This window comes from Copadichromis virginalis, linkage group LG14 (assembly GCF_057382275.1).
Source record: "Copadichromis virginalis isolate Kocher_CV1m ecotype Utaka linkage group LG14, C_Virginalis_male_GT1.1, whole genome shotgun sequence".
In the NCBI taxonomy this organism is placed as follows: domain Eukaryota; kingdom Metazoa; phylum Chordata; class Actinopteri; order Cichliformes; family Cichlidae; genus Copadichromis; species Copadichromis virginalis.
Window position 1 is genome coordinate 2,533,612 of NC_140631.1, and position 16,787 is coordinate 2,550,398.

The 16,787-nt window shown below is 45.4% G+C and overlaps 1 protein-coding gene across 2 annotated transcripts; it reads right to left on the reverse strand.

The window, feature by feature from the left end:
- Nucleotides 1-6,324: 6,324 nt before the first annotated feature.
- Nucleotides 6,325-16,719, reverse strand: LOC146693211 (aldehyde dehydrogenase, dimeric NADP-preferring-like). 2 transcript variants are annotated; one of them, XM_085479018.1, is made up of 10 exons: nt 16,529-16,718; nt 15,378-15,541; nt 15,053-15,284; nt 14,410-14,495; nt 13,341-13,549; nt 8,811-8,928; nt 8,566-8,707; nt 8,320-8,486; nt 8,131-8,230; nt 6,325-6,766 (listed from the first exon to the last, which is right to left on the reverse strand). In XM_085479018.1, exons 2-10 carry the CDS (start codon nt 15,531-15,533, stop codon nt 6,453-6,455), a joined length of 1,524 nt encoding a protein of 507 aa, XP_085335144.1. In that variant the 5' UTR covers nt 15,534-15,541; nt 16,529-16,718; the 3' UTR covers nt 6,325-6,452. The 2 variants fall into 2 exon arrangements, with proteins under 2 accessions (XP_085335144.1, XP_085335143.1); XM_085479017.1 differs by having other exon boundaries at nt 15,053-15,541; nt 16,529-16,719.
- Nucleotides 16,720-16,787: the final 68 nt, after the last annotated feature.

Here is a 16,787-nt window from a genome sequence, read left to right on the forward strand (position 1 = left end):
CCGTGTCTCTGCCCTCGTGTCTCTGCCCCCGTGTCTCTGCCCCTGCGTCTCTGCCCTCGTGTCTCTGCCCTCGTGTCTCTGCCCTCGTGTCTCTGCCCCGTGTCTCTGCCCTCGTGTCTCTGCCCCCGCGTCTCTGCCCTCGCGTCTCTGCCCTCGTGTCTCTGCCCTCGTGTCTCTGCCCTCGCGTCTCTGCCCTCGCGTCTCTGCCCTCGTGTCTCTGCCCTCGCGTCTCTGCCCCCGTGTCTCTGCCCTCGTGTCTCTGCCCTCGTGTCTCTGCCCCGTGTCTCTGCCCTCGTGTCTCTGCCCCCGTGTCTCTGCCCCCGTGTCTCTGCCCTCGCGTCTCTGCCCTCGTGTCTCTGCCCTCGCGTCTCTGCCCTCGTGTCTCTGCCCTCGTGTCTCTGCCCTCGCATCTCTGCCCTCGTGTCTCTGCCCCCGTGTCTCTGCCCTCGCGTCTCTGCCCTCATGTCTCTGCCCCCGTGTCTCTGCCCCCGCGTCTCTGCCCTCGTGTCTCTGCCCCCGCGTCTCTGCCCCGTGTCTCTGCCCCGTGTCTCTGCCCCGCGTCTCTGCCCTCGTGTCTCTGCCCCCGCGTCTCTGCCCCGTGTCTCTGCCCCGTGTCTCTGCCCCCGCGTCTCTGCCCCGTGTCTCTGCCCCGCGTCTCTGCCTCGTGTCTCTGCCCTCGTGTTTCTGCCCCCGTGTCTCTGCCCTCGTGTCTCTGCCCTCGTGTCTCTGCCTCGTGTCTCTGCCCCCGTGTCTCTGCCCCCGTGTCTCTGCCCTCGTGTTTCTGCCCCCGTGTCTCTGCCCTCGTGTCTCTGCCCTCGTGTCTCTGCCTCGTGTCTCTGCCCCCGTGTCTCTGCCCCCGTGTCTCTGCCCTCGTGTTTCTGCCCCCGTGTCTCTGCCCTCGCGTCTCTGCCCCGTGTCTCTGCCCTCGTGTCTCTGCCCTCGTGTCTCTGCCCCCGTGTCTCTGCCCCGTGTCTCTGCCCTCGTGTCTCTGCCCTCGTGTCTCTGCCCCGTGTCTCTGCCCCGTGTCTCTGCCCCCGTGTCTCCCTATGTGTCTGCGTTTTTATGGTGATGTGAGTTCTCGTGCCATCTTGTTTTCTCCAGCCTGTCATGTCCGCCTCTCTCCCTCGTGCTCCTCATGCTCTCTCTCTCCTTCTCCAGTCTACTTCTCCGTGTACTTCCTGTTTTACTTTGAAGGTCCGTGTCCTGTGTTGGTGTGTTCAGTCTTGTGTTCTCCCTGTCTCGTTTGTGTAATCAGCGTCCGCCGTGTGTCCCAGCCGTTTCCTGTCAATCCTGATCTCCTCTTGTATGTAGTGTCTGTGTCTTCCGCTGCTCGTCGTCGCATCGTACTATCAAACATCGCTGTTTGTTCCGTTAACCTGTTTGCCCGCCCGTTAGTTTGTTTTCTCCTGTTCAATCTGCGACTGGCAGTAAAGCTGTTTATTCTGAGTTCACCCTTGCCTCCGTGAGTCCTGCATTTTGGGTCCTTTTCCCTGCCTGCCTGCACACAGCCATGACACTTGCCTCTTGACATTTGACCTCTTAACCTTTAAAACGCATTATCCTGCTTATTCAAACAACTCAGATCACAGTGCCCCATTTCTTGCCTATTCACATGTATAGACTGAGCAGTTATAATATGGAGGCAAGGTGCCTGGCTGAGATGATTTAATGTGTTATGGCACTGTTGGAAAGTAAGGTAACAAAGGATATAATGACATGTTGTAGAACGCTGTGTTTGGTGATGTACCCAGAGAGAGGGCTGGCCAAGTGTGTCATATGTGAAACAGGCAGGCTCTAGACCTTCCTAGTACTGAGTACTCAGTAGGCGGGCTCAGGCAGTCCAACCTGTCCTTGGTTGACTGTGAAAGGCCCTTCAGTGACTCCTGTTCCTCCTCCCCAATGTCATTGTTCAGTTCATTGTTTTGGTGTGGACCGTCTTGTTCCATCCCTGCTTCCCTCGCTTCTTTTGTTGTAGTTTGTTCCTCAAATGGCGTTGCTTCATTTCCCTGAGCTCACCCACGTGTCTGGTCGCAGGTACGTAAAGATTCCTCTTTGTTTCCACTCCTCAAATCATTCCTAACTCGTAATAAGTGGAGCTCACGTTCTCATCCTAGCTTGTGTCACAGTTGGGTTGAGACTCAGTCGCTCTTTGAATTCAATTCAGTTTTATTTACACAGCGCCAAATCACAACAACAGTCGCCTCAAGGTGCTTTATATTGTAAGGTAGATCCTACAATATTACATACAGAGAAAAACCCAACAATCATATGACCCCCTATGAGCAGCACTTTGACGACAGTGGGAAGGAAAAACTCCCTTTTACCAGGAAGAAACCTCCGGCAGAACCAGGCTCAGGGAGGGGCGGGGCCATCTGCAGCAGGGGTGAGGTAACGGAGGTTAATAGTAACTAACGATTAAATGCAGAGTGGTGTACGTGTCTGTGTGAAACAAGGTGAGAAAAGGAGAAACAGTGCATCGTGGGAAGCCCTAGGCATACGTACGTGTACTGTAGATGTAAGCATGCATAATGTAAATAGAACTAGCCTAGCACAGAACCATATTAGCATTAGTGTGTGAGGAAGAAATCAGAGCAGTGCAGTACTTTTACTAGAGCGTGCTCTAATCTGTGTAATAACATATTGTGGTGAACAGTAATGAACGCTGCACTGAGGTCTAGCAGGACAAGCACAGAGATGAACCCTGACAATTATACCTGTGCTGGCGGCAGTGAAGTGGATCTGTAGAATCACAGTAATTAGGATCTCTTTGCCAGCACGTCGTTATTGAGCTAAGATTTAAAAAGCTCTCTGACGCCTCTGGAAAATAATGAGACAATAATAATGACACGACAATGATTCTAATGCTCAAGAAAAGTCTAAAATATAGGATCTGGCAGGATCCCCGTAGAAAGGAAGACAAAAACGACTAAAATCCAGTGGATGGTCGCTGACAGAGCCAATCTGATTCAAGTCACAAAGGCCACTAATGAGCACAGATAAAGTGATGAGCAGTTAATGAGGCAAAGTGGAACTGAAAATACAAGTTGCTGACAGCTACACACACACAAATAAAGTGACGAGTAGTTAATGAAGGAAAACAAAACTACAAACGCACATGACAGCTTCGCTTGTCTCGTCTTTAAAAGTCCAGAATGAAGCTTTTAAAGATCTGAAATATGGTAAAACTGTAGGAAGTAAATAGTGCTTTCCTCTGAGTGACTCTACACCACTATATAAATGACTGTATATACACTATACGATGCTTACGCAACGTTATTGAGGCCTCCAGGAAAAAGTGAAGGCTGCCTGTGTGAGTGAGGCAGGCTGCTGAGAGGGCGACTGTTTCTTTTTGCTGGCTCACGAGCTAAAGGGCTCAGTATCCACAGACCTATTAGGTGATAAAGCTGTCAGTTAAGAGCTTAGCAGAGCATAGCAGAGGGAGCAGGGGGATCCAAATGCTAATGGGGTGCTAGCTTAAATGACTTAAACAAGCTGTGCTACAACTCTTGTTGTACTTTTACGTATAACTAGACATTCACTGCAAGTTTTCCATGGGTGCAGTGAAATATCATGCAACATGATATTAACAGAGAGCCTGTCAAGCCTGAGAGGCAAAACCATCTTCATCTTCTTTCAGCTTTTCAGTCTACTCTCACTGCTTACATGAAGACTCATCAGACGAGTGTGACGATGTGAAGGACAGTTCAAACATCATGTCCAAGTCACTTTTCTTCTCTTTTCAGGATTACAGAGACATTTTAACAAGAACATTTTGTGGAATTACTTTTATGTGGAGCTTTAAAACTCCAAATAAAAGCCTATAAATGTGAACACATGGAACACTTATTCACCATTCTCAGTTCTGGCTCTCTACCATCTCAAAGATCTCTGCTGCCATCTGGTATAGAAACATCGTATGATTTCAGTAAACTACAACCTCTGCGCTCATATGTTGTTAACAGTCCGTGTCATGTAGGTTAAAGCTATGAAGTTGTACCTGTGGGTGGCTGTAGTTCAGGAGGTTGAGCAGGTCAGCTACTAATCAGAATCAGCTTTAGTTAGGCTACTCCAGTCTGCTTAGGTAAGATACTAACCCCAAGTTGATCTCCAGTGCTTCCATCAGAGTATGGATGTGTGTGAATGTTAGACAGAAAGCACTTAAGCCCAGAAAAAAGTGCTTGTGTGATGTTGTATTAAGTGCTTTGTATAGTAGAAAAGTGCTGTAGAGGAATCAGTCTGTTCACTGTTTAAATGAACTAATCATATTCAGCATTTGTATTTTGTTTGGCAGGGATGCTACAAAAACATACATCTATAGAAAATAATGAAGCACTGGAGGCAGGAAGTTAGCAAAGACAACACGCAACAGAATCACTTCATAGCAAGTCTGTGAAATTAGCTTTTAGAAGTGATTTAAATCAGGTCACTGATCGTGTGAGCCTGAATTCCTCAGACAGGCCGTTCCAAGAAGAAGGAAAGAACCCATATTAGCACTGTCAGTAAAAGATACTGATTTTTGTCTTAGTATGGAAACTTGGAGCCAGGATATGTCCTTCAATGCACATGTTAAACAAATGTGTAGGAATGCTTTCTTCCATTTGTGCAACATCTCTAAAGTTAGAAATATCCTGTCTCTATTACTTCCAGGCTGGACGACTGTAATTCATTAATATCAGGAAGTCCTAAAAACTCCCTGAAAAGCCTTCAGTTAATCCAAAATGACCTTGTAGTACCATATCACCATATTAGAGCACTTCACTCTCGCACTGCAGGCTTATTATTGTAGGGTCTACCTTACAATATAAAGCGCCTTGAGACTGTTGTTGTGATTTGGTATCAGCGAGACTGCATGCTACATTGACCTGCTGCACCATCTTGTGGTCCAAATTAATATTACAAGAACGTATGACCCTGCCCTACTGTAACTTCTGTCTTCAACGCAGTATGTTGACTTAAAGTCATAGAGGTTGTCTCTCTGCATTCTGTTGATTACAGTCGTTCTAGAAGAGTTTAAACTCAGTTTAAATTTAAAAGCCAGATGGGTTTTTGTGACTGCTCTTGAGCAACTGTTCTCATTGAATCATATCTGGTAGTCATGTCTTAAGAAACAGGAAAGAAATCCAGCAAGGACATGACATGATCCCTAAGAGATTCACCTAAGCTCTTCAGAAATGGTCTCGGCGATGGGCGAGTTGGCTCTGGTGAGGTGAAAGGTAGGAACAACAGATGGGTTTAGAGTGGAGGCAGGAATACATCGGGGATTGGGTCTGAGCTGCTTCTTCTTTGCAGTGGTGGTGGAAGGGCTGAGAGATAGGATCATGTTTGCAGATGACATTGTGATCAGGCAGGTAAAAAAGAGCCTGAAGAGGTGCAAAGTAGAAGAGCAAAGTAACAAAATGCATGAGAGTGAATGAGAAGGAGGCAGGCAGAAAGGTGAACATCCAGGCACTAGAGATACTGAAGGTAGATGAGTTTAAATACCTGAGGTTAACTATCCTGGTGAAGAAGCGAGTGCTGGCAGGGTGGAGTGGGTGGAGACGAGTGTCAGGGCTGATTTGTGACAGGACAGCATCAAGAGTGAAAAGTTAGGTTTACAAGATGCAGTTCCATGTATGTTTGCACGTGTTTAAATCACACCTATTTTCCTAGAAAATGTAAACGAGGGGTAGAGCAACACTTTTGCACAGTAGCTTTAATGATGTATGGTTTGGAGACAGAATCACTCAGAAAAAGACTGGAAGGAAAGAGTGAAAGTTGCTCTCCAGAGTCAACATCTGGGTTGTCTTTGGGAGTCCTGAATGGACAAGATGAGAAATGAGTAGATCACAGGGACAGCTCAGGTTGAGTGGTTTGGACACAAAGTTAGAGAGACGAGGCTAAGATGTGCAGAGGGATCGTGAATACACTGAACCAAGGATGCATGAAGAGAGAAGGAACACCAAAGAAAAGGTTCATGTAAGAAGTCATGCAGAGAGCTGGGGTTACAGAAGAGGATGCTAAAGATGAGACAATACAGAGGCAGATGGGGCACTGCAGTGACCCTTAAAGGGAAGAGCCAAAACAAAAAGAAGATATTAAATTAATTTGTCTCAATAGTGCCCTCTTGTGGTCACAATAGTAACAGAGTGTAAAAGGATGGAGACTTGCTCAGTTTTGTGCCAAAATAAAATGAAGGTTTAAGAAAAAAAATGGAATATTATATTTTAAGAACACATCTTTTAATTTTAAACAACAAATTACATCAATATTTCCTCACAAAGTGAATGTTAACCGACTGTAAAAATAGAATCCAATTCACACACTGCTCATAAAAGAGACAATAGATCAAGCCAAAGGTTACTGTTTTATTCATCTTTATGAAACAATAAAACAAGATTCATCTGATCATGAACATCTGTGAAAAGCACTTTTGTTTCTTTGGAAGGATCTTCCATAGCGAGGTCACAGTGTGTCTAGTTATAGAAGCCTCTCCAGTACCAGCAGGTGCAGTTGAGGCCCGCTGCAATGAGCAGGATGACCAGCAGGGCGATGAGGAGACCGAGGCCGATGATGGTGGCAAGAATGGCCCACACCAGGGTCCTCTTGGACATGTCAATCAGCGGCGACGTGAGGGCCATCCGAGCCCTGCGTGCCCGCTGGCGGTTCTGAGGAGGGTACCTGGCCAAGTTAACGCTCTCCATGCCCAGTGACCGGACCATGCATGCCCTGTGGTGGCTCAGCTGCTCAAAGGTGTGTTTGCCATGGTAGCGTCCCATACCACTCTGACCTGGAGGGGTGACACACAAGTCAGTCGTGTCTTCTAAAAGGAGCGCTTCATTTGTGATTTGTGCTGTCAGTATGTGCTCACACATGGACTGTAACAGGGTGAGAGTGACTTTTTCTTGCATCAGTGATCACAGTGCAAATGTGCTCCTGATGTAAAGATCCCCAATATTGTGTATGTGTCCCCATACATCACTGAAGGTTTAAAAGGTGAACTGGCTGATGTTAGTAGTGTGAATGATGTAACACTTAGCTTGAATAGTTTTATTGCTCGCCCACAGATTTGCACAGTGGGTCAGTTTGTGATTGTAGGGTCATTTTTTAACTCAAATGAGGGAGACTACAACACAGCCCGGAGACAGACAGACAGTCCTCTCTACATGTCCAGCCAGCTTGCAAGCACAGCCGTCTCCTCCAGCCAGAGATGCTGAATAATAACACATTTAATGTTGGAGGGCAAGCTTACACATGGGAAGTCCAGGTTTCAGTAAGATACATGAAGATAGATGCTATTACCGAAATAGGCAGTGTTCTCCAGAACTCAAATTTGATCTCAATCTTGTCCAGTATAATTTGCTTCATATAACACTTTTAACTGTTTGTAATCTCAGCTCCTGAATGTATTCTTATTCAGGCTTCATGAAGAAAGTCTTGCTCACTAAGCACAACAGGCATCAGCTCAGAATCAGCTGTAGTTCCAATAAATGTGTGGAACAGTTTTCTCAAATCTGCAGGAGCTGTCGATGAATGTTTGCTCACTGCTCCACAGCACACACAGAAAAACGCCAAACGGAGCAAGTTTTATTAAAAAGGACTCGACTCAAAGAAAAACAAATATCCTGAGAAAGGAGACGGAGATGGGTTAAAGTTAAAGGTTCACTTCTGCTGCCAGCAGATAACAGCTACTCACTAGTAGCTTAAAGGTAACACAAATGTGACTTGACACAGTAAAAGTTCACGACTCAGTGCTGGCCCGCTCACTGACTGAGCAGCTCTTCACAAGCTTGACTCACTGCTGAATGAATGGGTGGCAGCTGAGCTCCTGGAGGCGACAGGACACACACACACACACACACACACACACACACACACAGCGCAAAGAATAGGAGGGCTGTCCGTGGCATGTCCAGTAACCAACAAGTTAGCCAATGAGCAAGCGGTATCACACTCGGACCCGCTTCTCTGCCTCCCTTTCTTTTTAAAAACAATGTTTAGCTGCATCCATCTTTGATTGTTTGTAGTTTTGTCTGTCATCTGACATCATGGTTTAGCTGACACTGTTTCATCTGATGTTGTGTTTCTTTGTCTAAAGTTGTCACATTTTGTGAAGCTTTCCCACTTCAAAGCCACACTTTGAAGTCTTCCTACCTACGCCACCGAACGGGAGGGAGTTGAGCGTATAGTGCATCATGACGTCGTTGACCGTCACGCCACCGCTCGTCGTCTCCGCAATCATTTTTTTTATTGCCTGTGAGAAACGTGAGAAGAAATCGTTGTAAGACGAGCACGAGGGACGCTGCTAACGTTAAAAGCTACTTAAAGATGGTTCCTTCTCACCTTCTTGTCAGAGCAGAAGATGTACAGAGCCAGGGGCTTCTCTCTCTCGTTGATGAAGGTGATGGCATTGTCCATGTCACTCACTGTAACTATGGGCAGCACGGGGCCGAAGATCTCCTCCTGCATCAGCCTGGAGTGGGGCGGCACGTCCTTCAGCACCGTTGGGGCTTTCAGTGCAACATCAACATTTATCAAACAGAGCACAGATGGATCTGCATCGCATGATTCAATCTGCATTTTCATTACCAATGTAGCGCTGTGAGGAATCACTCTGTCCACCCACCACAGGAGTGTAGCCCTCCATCAGCCCCATGATTCTGTTGAAGTGACGCTGGTTGACAATTCGCCCGTAGTCAGGTGAGCATTTTGGATCGGCACCATAAAACTCCTGGAATGGAGCAGAGAGGTAGTCTGAGTAAGGTTTCACACCGTGCAGCTCCACCTGTATGAGCGATGTCGCAGTGATTCTCTTTGGTTATTGGGTGCTTTACCAGAAGCGTTTGTCGGATGCACTCCACCACTCGGCCCTGGATGCACGGCTCACACAGAATGTAGTCTGGAGCGATGCACGTCTGCCCACAGTTGATGAACTTCCCCCACGTGATACGACTGCAAACAAACCAGGTGGAGAACAACTTTACAATATTCGTGTTTTGGTTCATTCTTAGAGGACCTTTATTCATTTTATTGAGAGTGTAGCTATCCCCCCCAAAATAAAAAAACAAGGAAAAAAACACCTTTTTCTTGCTTTGACATTTACTTCCTTTTAACTGAGAAAAGATTTGTTGCGGCCCCAGCAGGGCCTCCTCCTGAAGTTACCTGTGTGGGCGGGTCCTACCGTCTCTCCTGCCTTAGGTGCCGCCTTTTTCTTTTGTACAGCTGACTCACATCAGCAATTAAAGGTATTTAAATGGTGATAGCGGCTTGTAGTGATGGCCAAATGAAGCTTTCTGAAGCTTGTATTGAAAAACGGTTCATTACTCGAAGCTTTTCAACACAGTCCTCTCTGGTGACATCTGGTGGCCAAAAATACAAAGAGCAGCTTGAATCCACAAAATAAAACCAACTGCTTCATAATGACTGCCCACTCTACAGAGTGGAGTTCTGTCTGATATTGGGCCACCGTCGTGTTGCTTTGAACGCGTATTGTTTGGTGGTTAAAAAATGTGGTTTATTTGTTTAATAAATAGTTTTGACCAGTAAACTCTTCTTGTTTAAACATGCACCATGGTGTGGTCTTTCTTTGCTTGTGACTTCTTGATGTTGGTACATACAATAATTGAAAAATACCACGTTACATATAATATATACATATAATAATGTACAACACATTATGGAGTGCAGAGAAACTGGTAGAGATGCAGTTATACAGTCTACCTGGGCCCCACAAACTATCAGCTAAAGAGAATAAAGAAATTCAATTGCTGCACATTTGGCAGACTAACATTTTCAGATTAATTAAACAATAAAATATATATTTTTACAACATTACATGGAAAGAGTCAAGTGGAAGTTTTTCTAAAGTTATTTAATGATATTTATATTATGGAAGCAGATTTTTGACATTTTACCTTTTTCCCGTTTTCAGATATAATAAACACGCACAAAACAAAAAGCAAACGGCCAGAACACAAAGCTGGAAAACCCACCTGATCGACAAAAATCAACTCAAAATTCTCCCACACAACAGAACCTCCTTTATTCCTCGCTGGCTCCAAATCTCTCAGTGGAATGATCAGTGGTTCGCTGTCACCATCAAAACACTCCACAAATCCCGGGAATGATTCATTTCCTTTTAAACCATTGAATCAGACACCGAAGCAGTTAGGCTCTAACTGAAGCTTCGGACGTCACTGATCACGTGACTCTGGCCAAACGAGTCAAGCTTCAACGCAGAGCTTCTGAAGCAGTGTGTTGATTTTTTTGACGCACGCACCGGAGCGTCAGCTTCAAGCGGACCATCACTAGCGGCTTGTCCGTCTCTGTTAGTTGAGTTATTAGTAGAAACTTTAATAAAACTCTCGAATTTAACCCCTTTTGCCGCCCTGTCTCCTTTTTCTGACCCGCACACTTTTGTTACTTTTCCTGGACCCTTTTAGGGGAATGTAACAGATTCTGGTAACATCGAATGGTTCATGACATTTCTGTGAGTTTGATCTTTTCTATTTCGGTCCTTACAATAAAGAGTTTGTTGTTTTTTGTACAGTAGGCTTGACATATTTAACTAAATGACAGAGTTGGAGTTTAATTCAGTCCCAGGAGTTCCAGAAGAGTGGGTCAAAGTGTGCTGCGTTTAAGGACCTGTATTTTCCAGCTTTTTGAGTCCTTGTAATTGAAGCACAGGAAAAGGACTCAAACTAAGCTCTGTTTAACTGCAACCAAACCAAATGTATGTTTAAGTTCATTTACTCAATAAAACATCAAGGCCTAACATTTATGAACTGAAACCAAACAATGTTTGTCACGTTAGTCAAAATGTCCATGTGAATTTTTATACTCAGGAATTTCTTAACCAACATTTTAATATACAGTGGGGCAAAAAAGTATTTAGTCAGCCACCGATTGTGCAAGTTCCCCCACCTAAAATGATGACAGAGGTCAGTAATTTGCACCAGAGGTACACTTCAACTGTGAGAGACAGAATGTGAAAAAAAATCCATGAATCCACATGGTAGGATTTGTAAAGAATTTATTGGTAAATCAGGGTGGAAAATAAGTATTTGGTCAATAACAAAAATACAACTCTGTTAGAGTAAATAGTTAAACATTTGTCATTTTTATATTTACCATTTGTCTATTGTTTTTAACTCTGTGAAAGGAATTCTTTCTTTCCTCCCATCCCCAGATTCTCGAGGTTCTGGGTGCAAGGTTGAAGTGTTTTATCACAGGAACATCCTTTTGAAGGTCTGTTTGATGTTTGGTAGAACTTCCCACCCTTTGTATGGTTTGACTGTGTTATCTATGGTAAACCATACATTGGGTGTGGGGGAGACTACCCTCTTTATGACCAAGGATGTTGTTCCTGCTTTTAGGTTTTATGACCCTTTGATCAGCAGGAACAAACAAACACACACATTTACATACAGTCCTTGTCTATGTAACCAAAGGGGGTTGCAAGGGGAGGTGTTTTGTAAACTATTGTTTGAAGTTTGTCAATAAAAAGGCGGCGAGAGGAGGCCACCATTGTGGTCATTTCGACGTGCTGGTCACAGATGAGAGGCCTCCCTTGCGCAAGAAATCGATCGAACACTGTTGCCTTGTTTTTCTTTCATGGGAATAAGTCCTGGATACAGCGGGGTCTGAGTTTAGACCCAACAAACTCAATACTTTGTAACATAACCTTTGTTGGCAATAACAGAGGTCAAACGTTTACTATAGGTCTTTACCAGGTTTGCACACACAGTAGCTGGTATTTTGGCCCATTCCTCCATGCAGATCTTCTCGAGAGCAGTGATGTTTTGGGGCTGTCGCCGAGCAACACGGACTTTCAACTCCCGCCACAGATTTTCTATGGGGTTGAGGTCTGGAGACTGGCTAGGCCACTCCAGGACTTTCAAATGCTTCTTACGGAGCCACTCCTTTGTTGCCCGGGCGGTGTGTTTTGGATCATTGTCATGTTGGAAGACCCAGCCTCGTTTCATCTTCAAAGTTCTCACTGATGGAAGGAGGTTTTGGCTCAAAATCTCACGATACATGGCCCCATTCATTCTGTCCTTAACACGGATCAGTCGTCCTGTCCCCTTGGCAGAAAAACAGCCCCATAGCATGATGTTTCCACCCCCATGCTTCACAGTAGGTATGGTGTTCTTGGGATGCAACTCAGTATTCTTCTTCCTCCAAACACGACGAGTTGAGTTTATACCAAAAAGTTCTACTTTGGTTTCATCTGACCACATGACATTCTCCCAATCCTCTGCTGTATCATCCATGTGCTCTCTGGCAAACTTCAGACGGGCCTGGACATGCACTGGCTTCAGCAGCGGAACACGTCTGGCACTGCGGGATTTGATTCCCTGCCGTTGTAGTGTGTTACTGATGGTGACCTTTGTTACTTTGGTCCCAGCTCTCTGCAGGTCATTCACCAGGTCCCCCCGTGTGGTTCTGGGATCTTTGCTCACCGTTCTCATGATCATTTTGACCCCACGGGATGAGATCTTGCGTGGAGCCCCAGATCGAGGGAGATTATCAGTGGTCTTGTATGTCTTCCATTTTCTGATGATTGCTCCCACAGTTGATTTTTTCACACCAAGCTGCTTGCCTATTGTAGATTCACTCTTCCCAGTCTGGTGCAGGTCTACAATACTTTTCCTGGTGTCCTTCCAAAGCTCTTTGGTCTTGGCCATGGCGGAGTTTGGAGTCTGACTGTTTGAGGCTGTGGACAGGTGTCTTTTATACAGATGATGAGTTCAAACAGGTGCCATTCATACAGGTAACGAGTGGGGGACAGAAAAGCTTCTTACAGAAGACGTTACAGGTCTGTGAGAGCCAGAGATTTTCCTTGTTTGAGGTGACCAAATACTTATTTTCCACCCTGATTTACAAATAAATTCTTTACAAATCCTACCATGTGGATTCATGGATTTTTCTTTCACATTCTGTCTCTCACAGTTGAAGTGTACCTCTGGTGCAAATTACTGACCTCTGTCATCATTTTAGGTGGGGGAACTTGCACAATCGGTGGCTGACTAAATACTTTTTTGCCCCACTGTATTCAGCTTTCAAGAGTTTTCATGTTTCTTGTTGTATCCAGGTCACAGTGGCTGTTTCAGTGATAGTTACTGAGTTGTGATTTTAAAAGTGCATGTGCTATACCAGCATCCACTGAAACATACAGAAGTATCAATGTACGTTGTTGGGGCTTGGAGAAGGTTGTAAGTTCTGCTATTATTGCGCTGAGCTTCAGTCACCCTGATATGTACCTGCAGACACAGTCAGCGCCTCTGTGCCCGCTTTGATTATCAGACTTTTAAATTCCCGTGTCAGCAGCTGTAATTCACTTCGTTTGGCTAAATGTGGATTACCGGCAGGCGACCCTGATGTTGCAGTTCTTGTCGATGTAGCAGGGGCTCTTCCCTCCCAGCTCCAGGGTCACCGGGGTGAGGTGACGAGCTGCAGCTTCCATCACCAGTTTGGCCACTGTGCTGCTGCCCGTGAACACGATGTGGTCAAACCTGAGCCTCAGCAGTTCCTGGGTCTCTGACACACTACCTGTCACCACTGGGTACAGATCCTGCAAAACAAACACATTTACTGATATATAAGTTATTTACATTAAGCACAGAGTAACTGACTGTAATATAGGTCATGTTTCCAAACATATAGTGATGGGAAAATCTCTACTGGGGAGGGGGGGTCACACTTACATGTTTCAGATTAAACAAATTCTAATATTAGAGAGTGATAAACCAAATAAATGCAGTTTTAAATTATATATTAAGTGGAAAAGGCTCGCACACTCATGTCTGATTATCAGACCTGAAGAATCAATAAATCACTTAAACAGAACTCGAGTCACAAAGTAAAGTAGGCTAAAAGCAACACATCACACCATGATCTGAAGAAACAGATTAGAAACAAAATCACTGACATCTGTGCGTCTGCATCAGCAACTCATCCAGGAGGACACCCACGAACCCACAACAGCATCTACAGAACGACTACTTTCCTCAGCTAAGGTCAGAGTTCACGATTCAACAGGATGACTGTTCGTGCTCAAAAACCCTCCAGCGTGGCTGACATGAAACAGTAGAACCTCACAAACGCTTGACTGGAATTAGGTTTATTAGGTTTAGGACGAAGTTACCCTTTCCCACAGGGCAGGGCAGGTTTGCAGAGCTTTTTTCCTTAATAAATGAAATCATCATTTAAAAACTGCATTTTGTAATTGCTTTGGTTATTTTTGTCTATTGAACTTTGTTTTTTGATCATCTGAAACATTTAATGTGCAAAAATTCCTGTTTTGTAGCAGCATATTCAGCGAAATGGCAACAAACGTTGAATCCTGTGTGTCATTGGGGTCTAAATGTCTGAAGCACTGTAGTATGATGGCTCAAGGCTTTAATGCATGAACAATAGACCTGGTGTTCAGACCTTGTCCAGATAGCGAGGCAGCAAAGCCCGGAGCAGCAGCGACGAGCACTCGCTGAGCTCCGATGGCTTCACCACAGCTGCGTTCCCTGCAAAGAGAGAACAGTTTTCCATGAACGGGATGAGATCACCGTGTGACGCAAAGCCGGCGTGTAGGAGGCTGAGAATGCAGAGAGAGAGGCAGTCAGATGCACTCTGTTTCCATTAGTATTTTATTTTTTGAATCGGTTTTGCAAAAGTTGAACGACAGGGAGCAAAGACTGCGTTTCTGAGCCGTCAGCTGACATGTCTGGTACCGAGACAAGCTGATCAGCTGGGACTCTGACTAGGACCAGTTTATCAGTTACATCGATTGTTTCTGTATTTCATGGAGCTCAGCTGACTTTTTTACCTACATTTAAAAGAAGAGGATGTTATGTAGAGTAAAACATTCCCACTGTGGGTGATTGCCTTGTTAGATCTGTTAGAAATACAAAATACATTTTGGGTTTGATAAAGTCTAACATGACAGAATCCAGCTGCACACAACTGAAAACAGCACAGTGACTGTGACACCGGGTTGCGGCCGTGCCTTCTCAAAGCCATCTCAGACTGCTGTTATCAGGGGTACGTGACTGTCGCAGGTGTGGAGAGAGTGTCTCCCTACCTGCAGCAATGGCGCCAACAAGTGGCATGAGAGTAAGGCCCCAGGGGTAGTTCCAGGCCCCGATGATGAGTACGACTCCCAGCGGCTCTGGCTGGATATAAACCTCATCTGATATCGTGAGGAGGTTCTTTTCTGCCGGTCGCGGAGCAGCCCACTCTCCAAGCTTCTCAATAGCCAGCTTAATCTCGTTCTCGATTCCAATCAGCTCCAGGAGTGGTGTGTCATACTGACTCTGCAGGAAACCCAACACAGTTAAGCAAGCAAACGAGCCCCGATATACACATTGTATTTCACATCTTATTCTTAGTCTCTCGTGTCTGCTAACTCTGTTGATGTCCTGTTTGAGAGCAGTGGCTATCTCCGTCTCTTTCTCAGCGATCATCCTCTGCAGGGCGTGGAGCTGCTGCAGTCTGAACTCTAGAGGTCGAGTCCTGCCGCTCAGGAAGGCCTCCCTGGCCCGCTGCACTGCCTGCCTCTCCATACACACACCTGCATGAGAACAGAAAAGCGTTTGTCCACAGGACTCTCAAATGTTCACAGATAAGCTGTCGTTCTAGCAGAGGTGTTGCAAACATTTCTGCTGTCACCAGGAAAGCCTGTCTGCCCTCCTAGCTTACCTTAGAGTGAGCCTGTGTGCTCTGCCGAACTAATGTTTTACTCTCAGCAATTTGAAGAGCAAAACAGACGACTGTAGGTTACAGAGTTTAATCTTATCAAAGGCTTTACAGACAGACAGCAAAGTAATAAAAAGCAGCCTCGAGGCGCACAAGCAAGAGACACCACACACACACACACACACGCACACACACACACACACACACACACACACACACAACAAATGATTTGATAAACAACTGACACGTCTGAGAAAATGAACTGAAGTTTATCCACGTAAAACAGGCAAAGGTAGATTTTCAGCCCCACGTGTTACTACTGTGGACACTTTGCAGTCTGTTAGTGTGTCCGGCATCGAAACGCAGTGAACACTTCATGCCTTACAGTCATAACTGACATAATGTCAGTGACAAAGTGGAATAAGAAACGTAAAATATACTTTAGTTCCCTAAAATAAAGAACTTTAGAAGAAATAGACACACTAAATTTAAAAATACACGTACGTGACAAAACGAAGTCAAATAGAACATGTATCCTGTATGATGCATGTGTTTTATTGAGACTGTCACATGTTTGCATAGCTGATAATAACTGTGCTGTGATAAAGTCTTAATTGTTGCACGCTGAGAAAAATACCTGGCTGTATGTTGCTTGCTGACTGACGCAAACTCCCTGAAAGATGAGTAAATAAAAATGAAGCGCTCCGCTGGTGTTCGCGGACCGGACGAACAGCTCACATCACTACAGAAAACTGATTCTGTCCGCTAAATGCCGCACAGCTCGTCATTTTACAATTAATCAATCGCGTTATTGATCACCGATAATTCACCATGGCGCCCACTGTCAAAGTCTGAAACTTACCGAAGCTCAGGTGCAATTGTTCCTCGGATATAAGCTGCAGTCCGTCACTCGTGTGATCTCACGGACGCGCTGCGGGATCCCTCCCTCACCCAGCGCCCTCACCCAGCATTGTCCTGTGTTCATCGGTCACGCTGCTCTGGGATCAGTTTACCGGGGTAGATTGGTTACCGTGTCCGAGTTCACTGAGACCGATAGCGTCGTGCGCATGTGCACACCCCACTTCAGCTTGGCTCATCTTAATAGCAGTCATTCAGTCAGG

Bases quoted from the DNA above. Each gene is read 5' to 3' on its own strand.
- LOC146693211 (XM_085479017.1), bottom strand. From the start codon at position 15,533: ATGGAGAGGCAGGCAGTGCAGCGGGCCAGGGAGGCCTTCCTGAGCGGC. The intron at 8,231-8,319 runs GTGAGAAGGAAC...CGTTTCTCACAG, and splicing joins TCTTCTGCTCTGACAAGAAG to GCAATAAAAAAAATGATTGC. The intron at 6,767-8,130 runs GTAGGAAGACTT...TCACCCCTCCAG, and splicing joins CCTCCCGTTCGGTGGCGTAG to GTCAGAGTGGTATGGGACGC.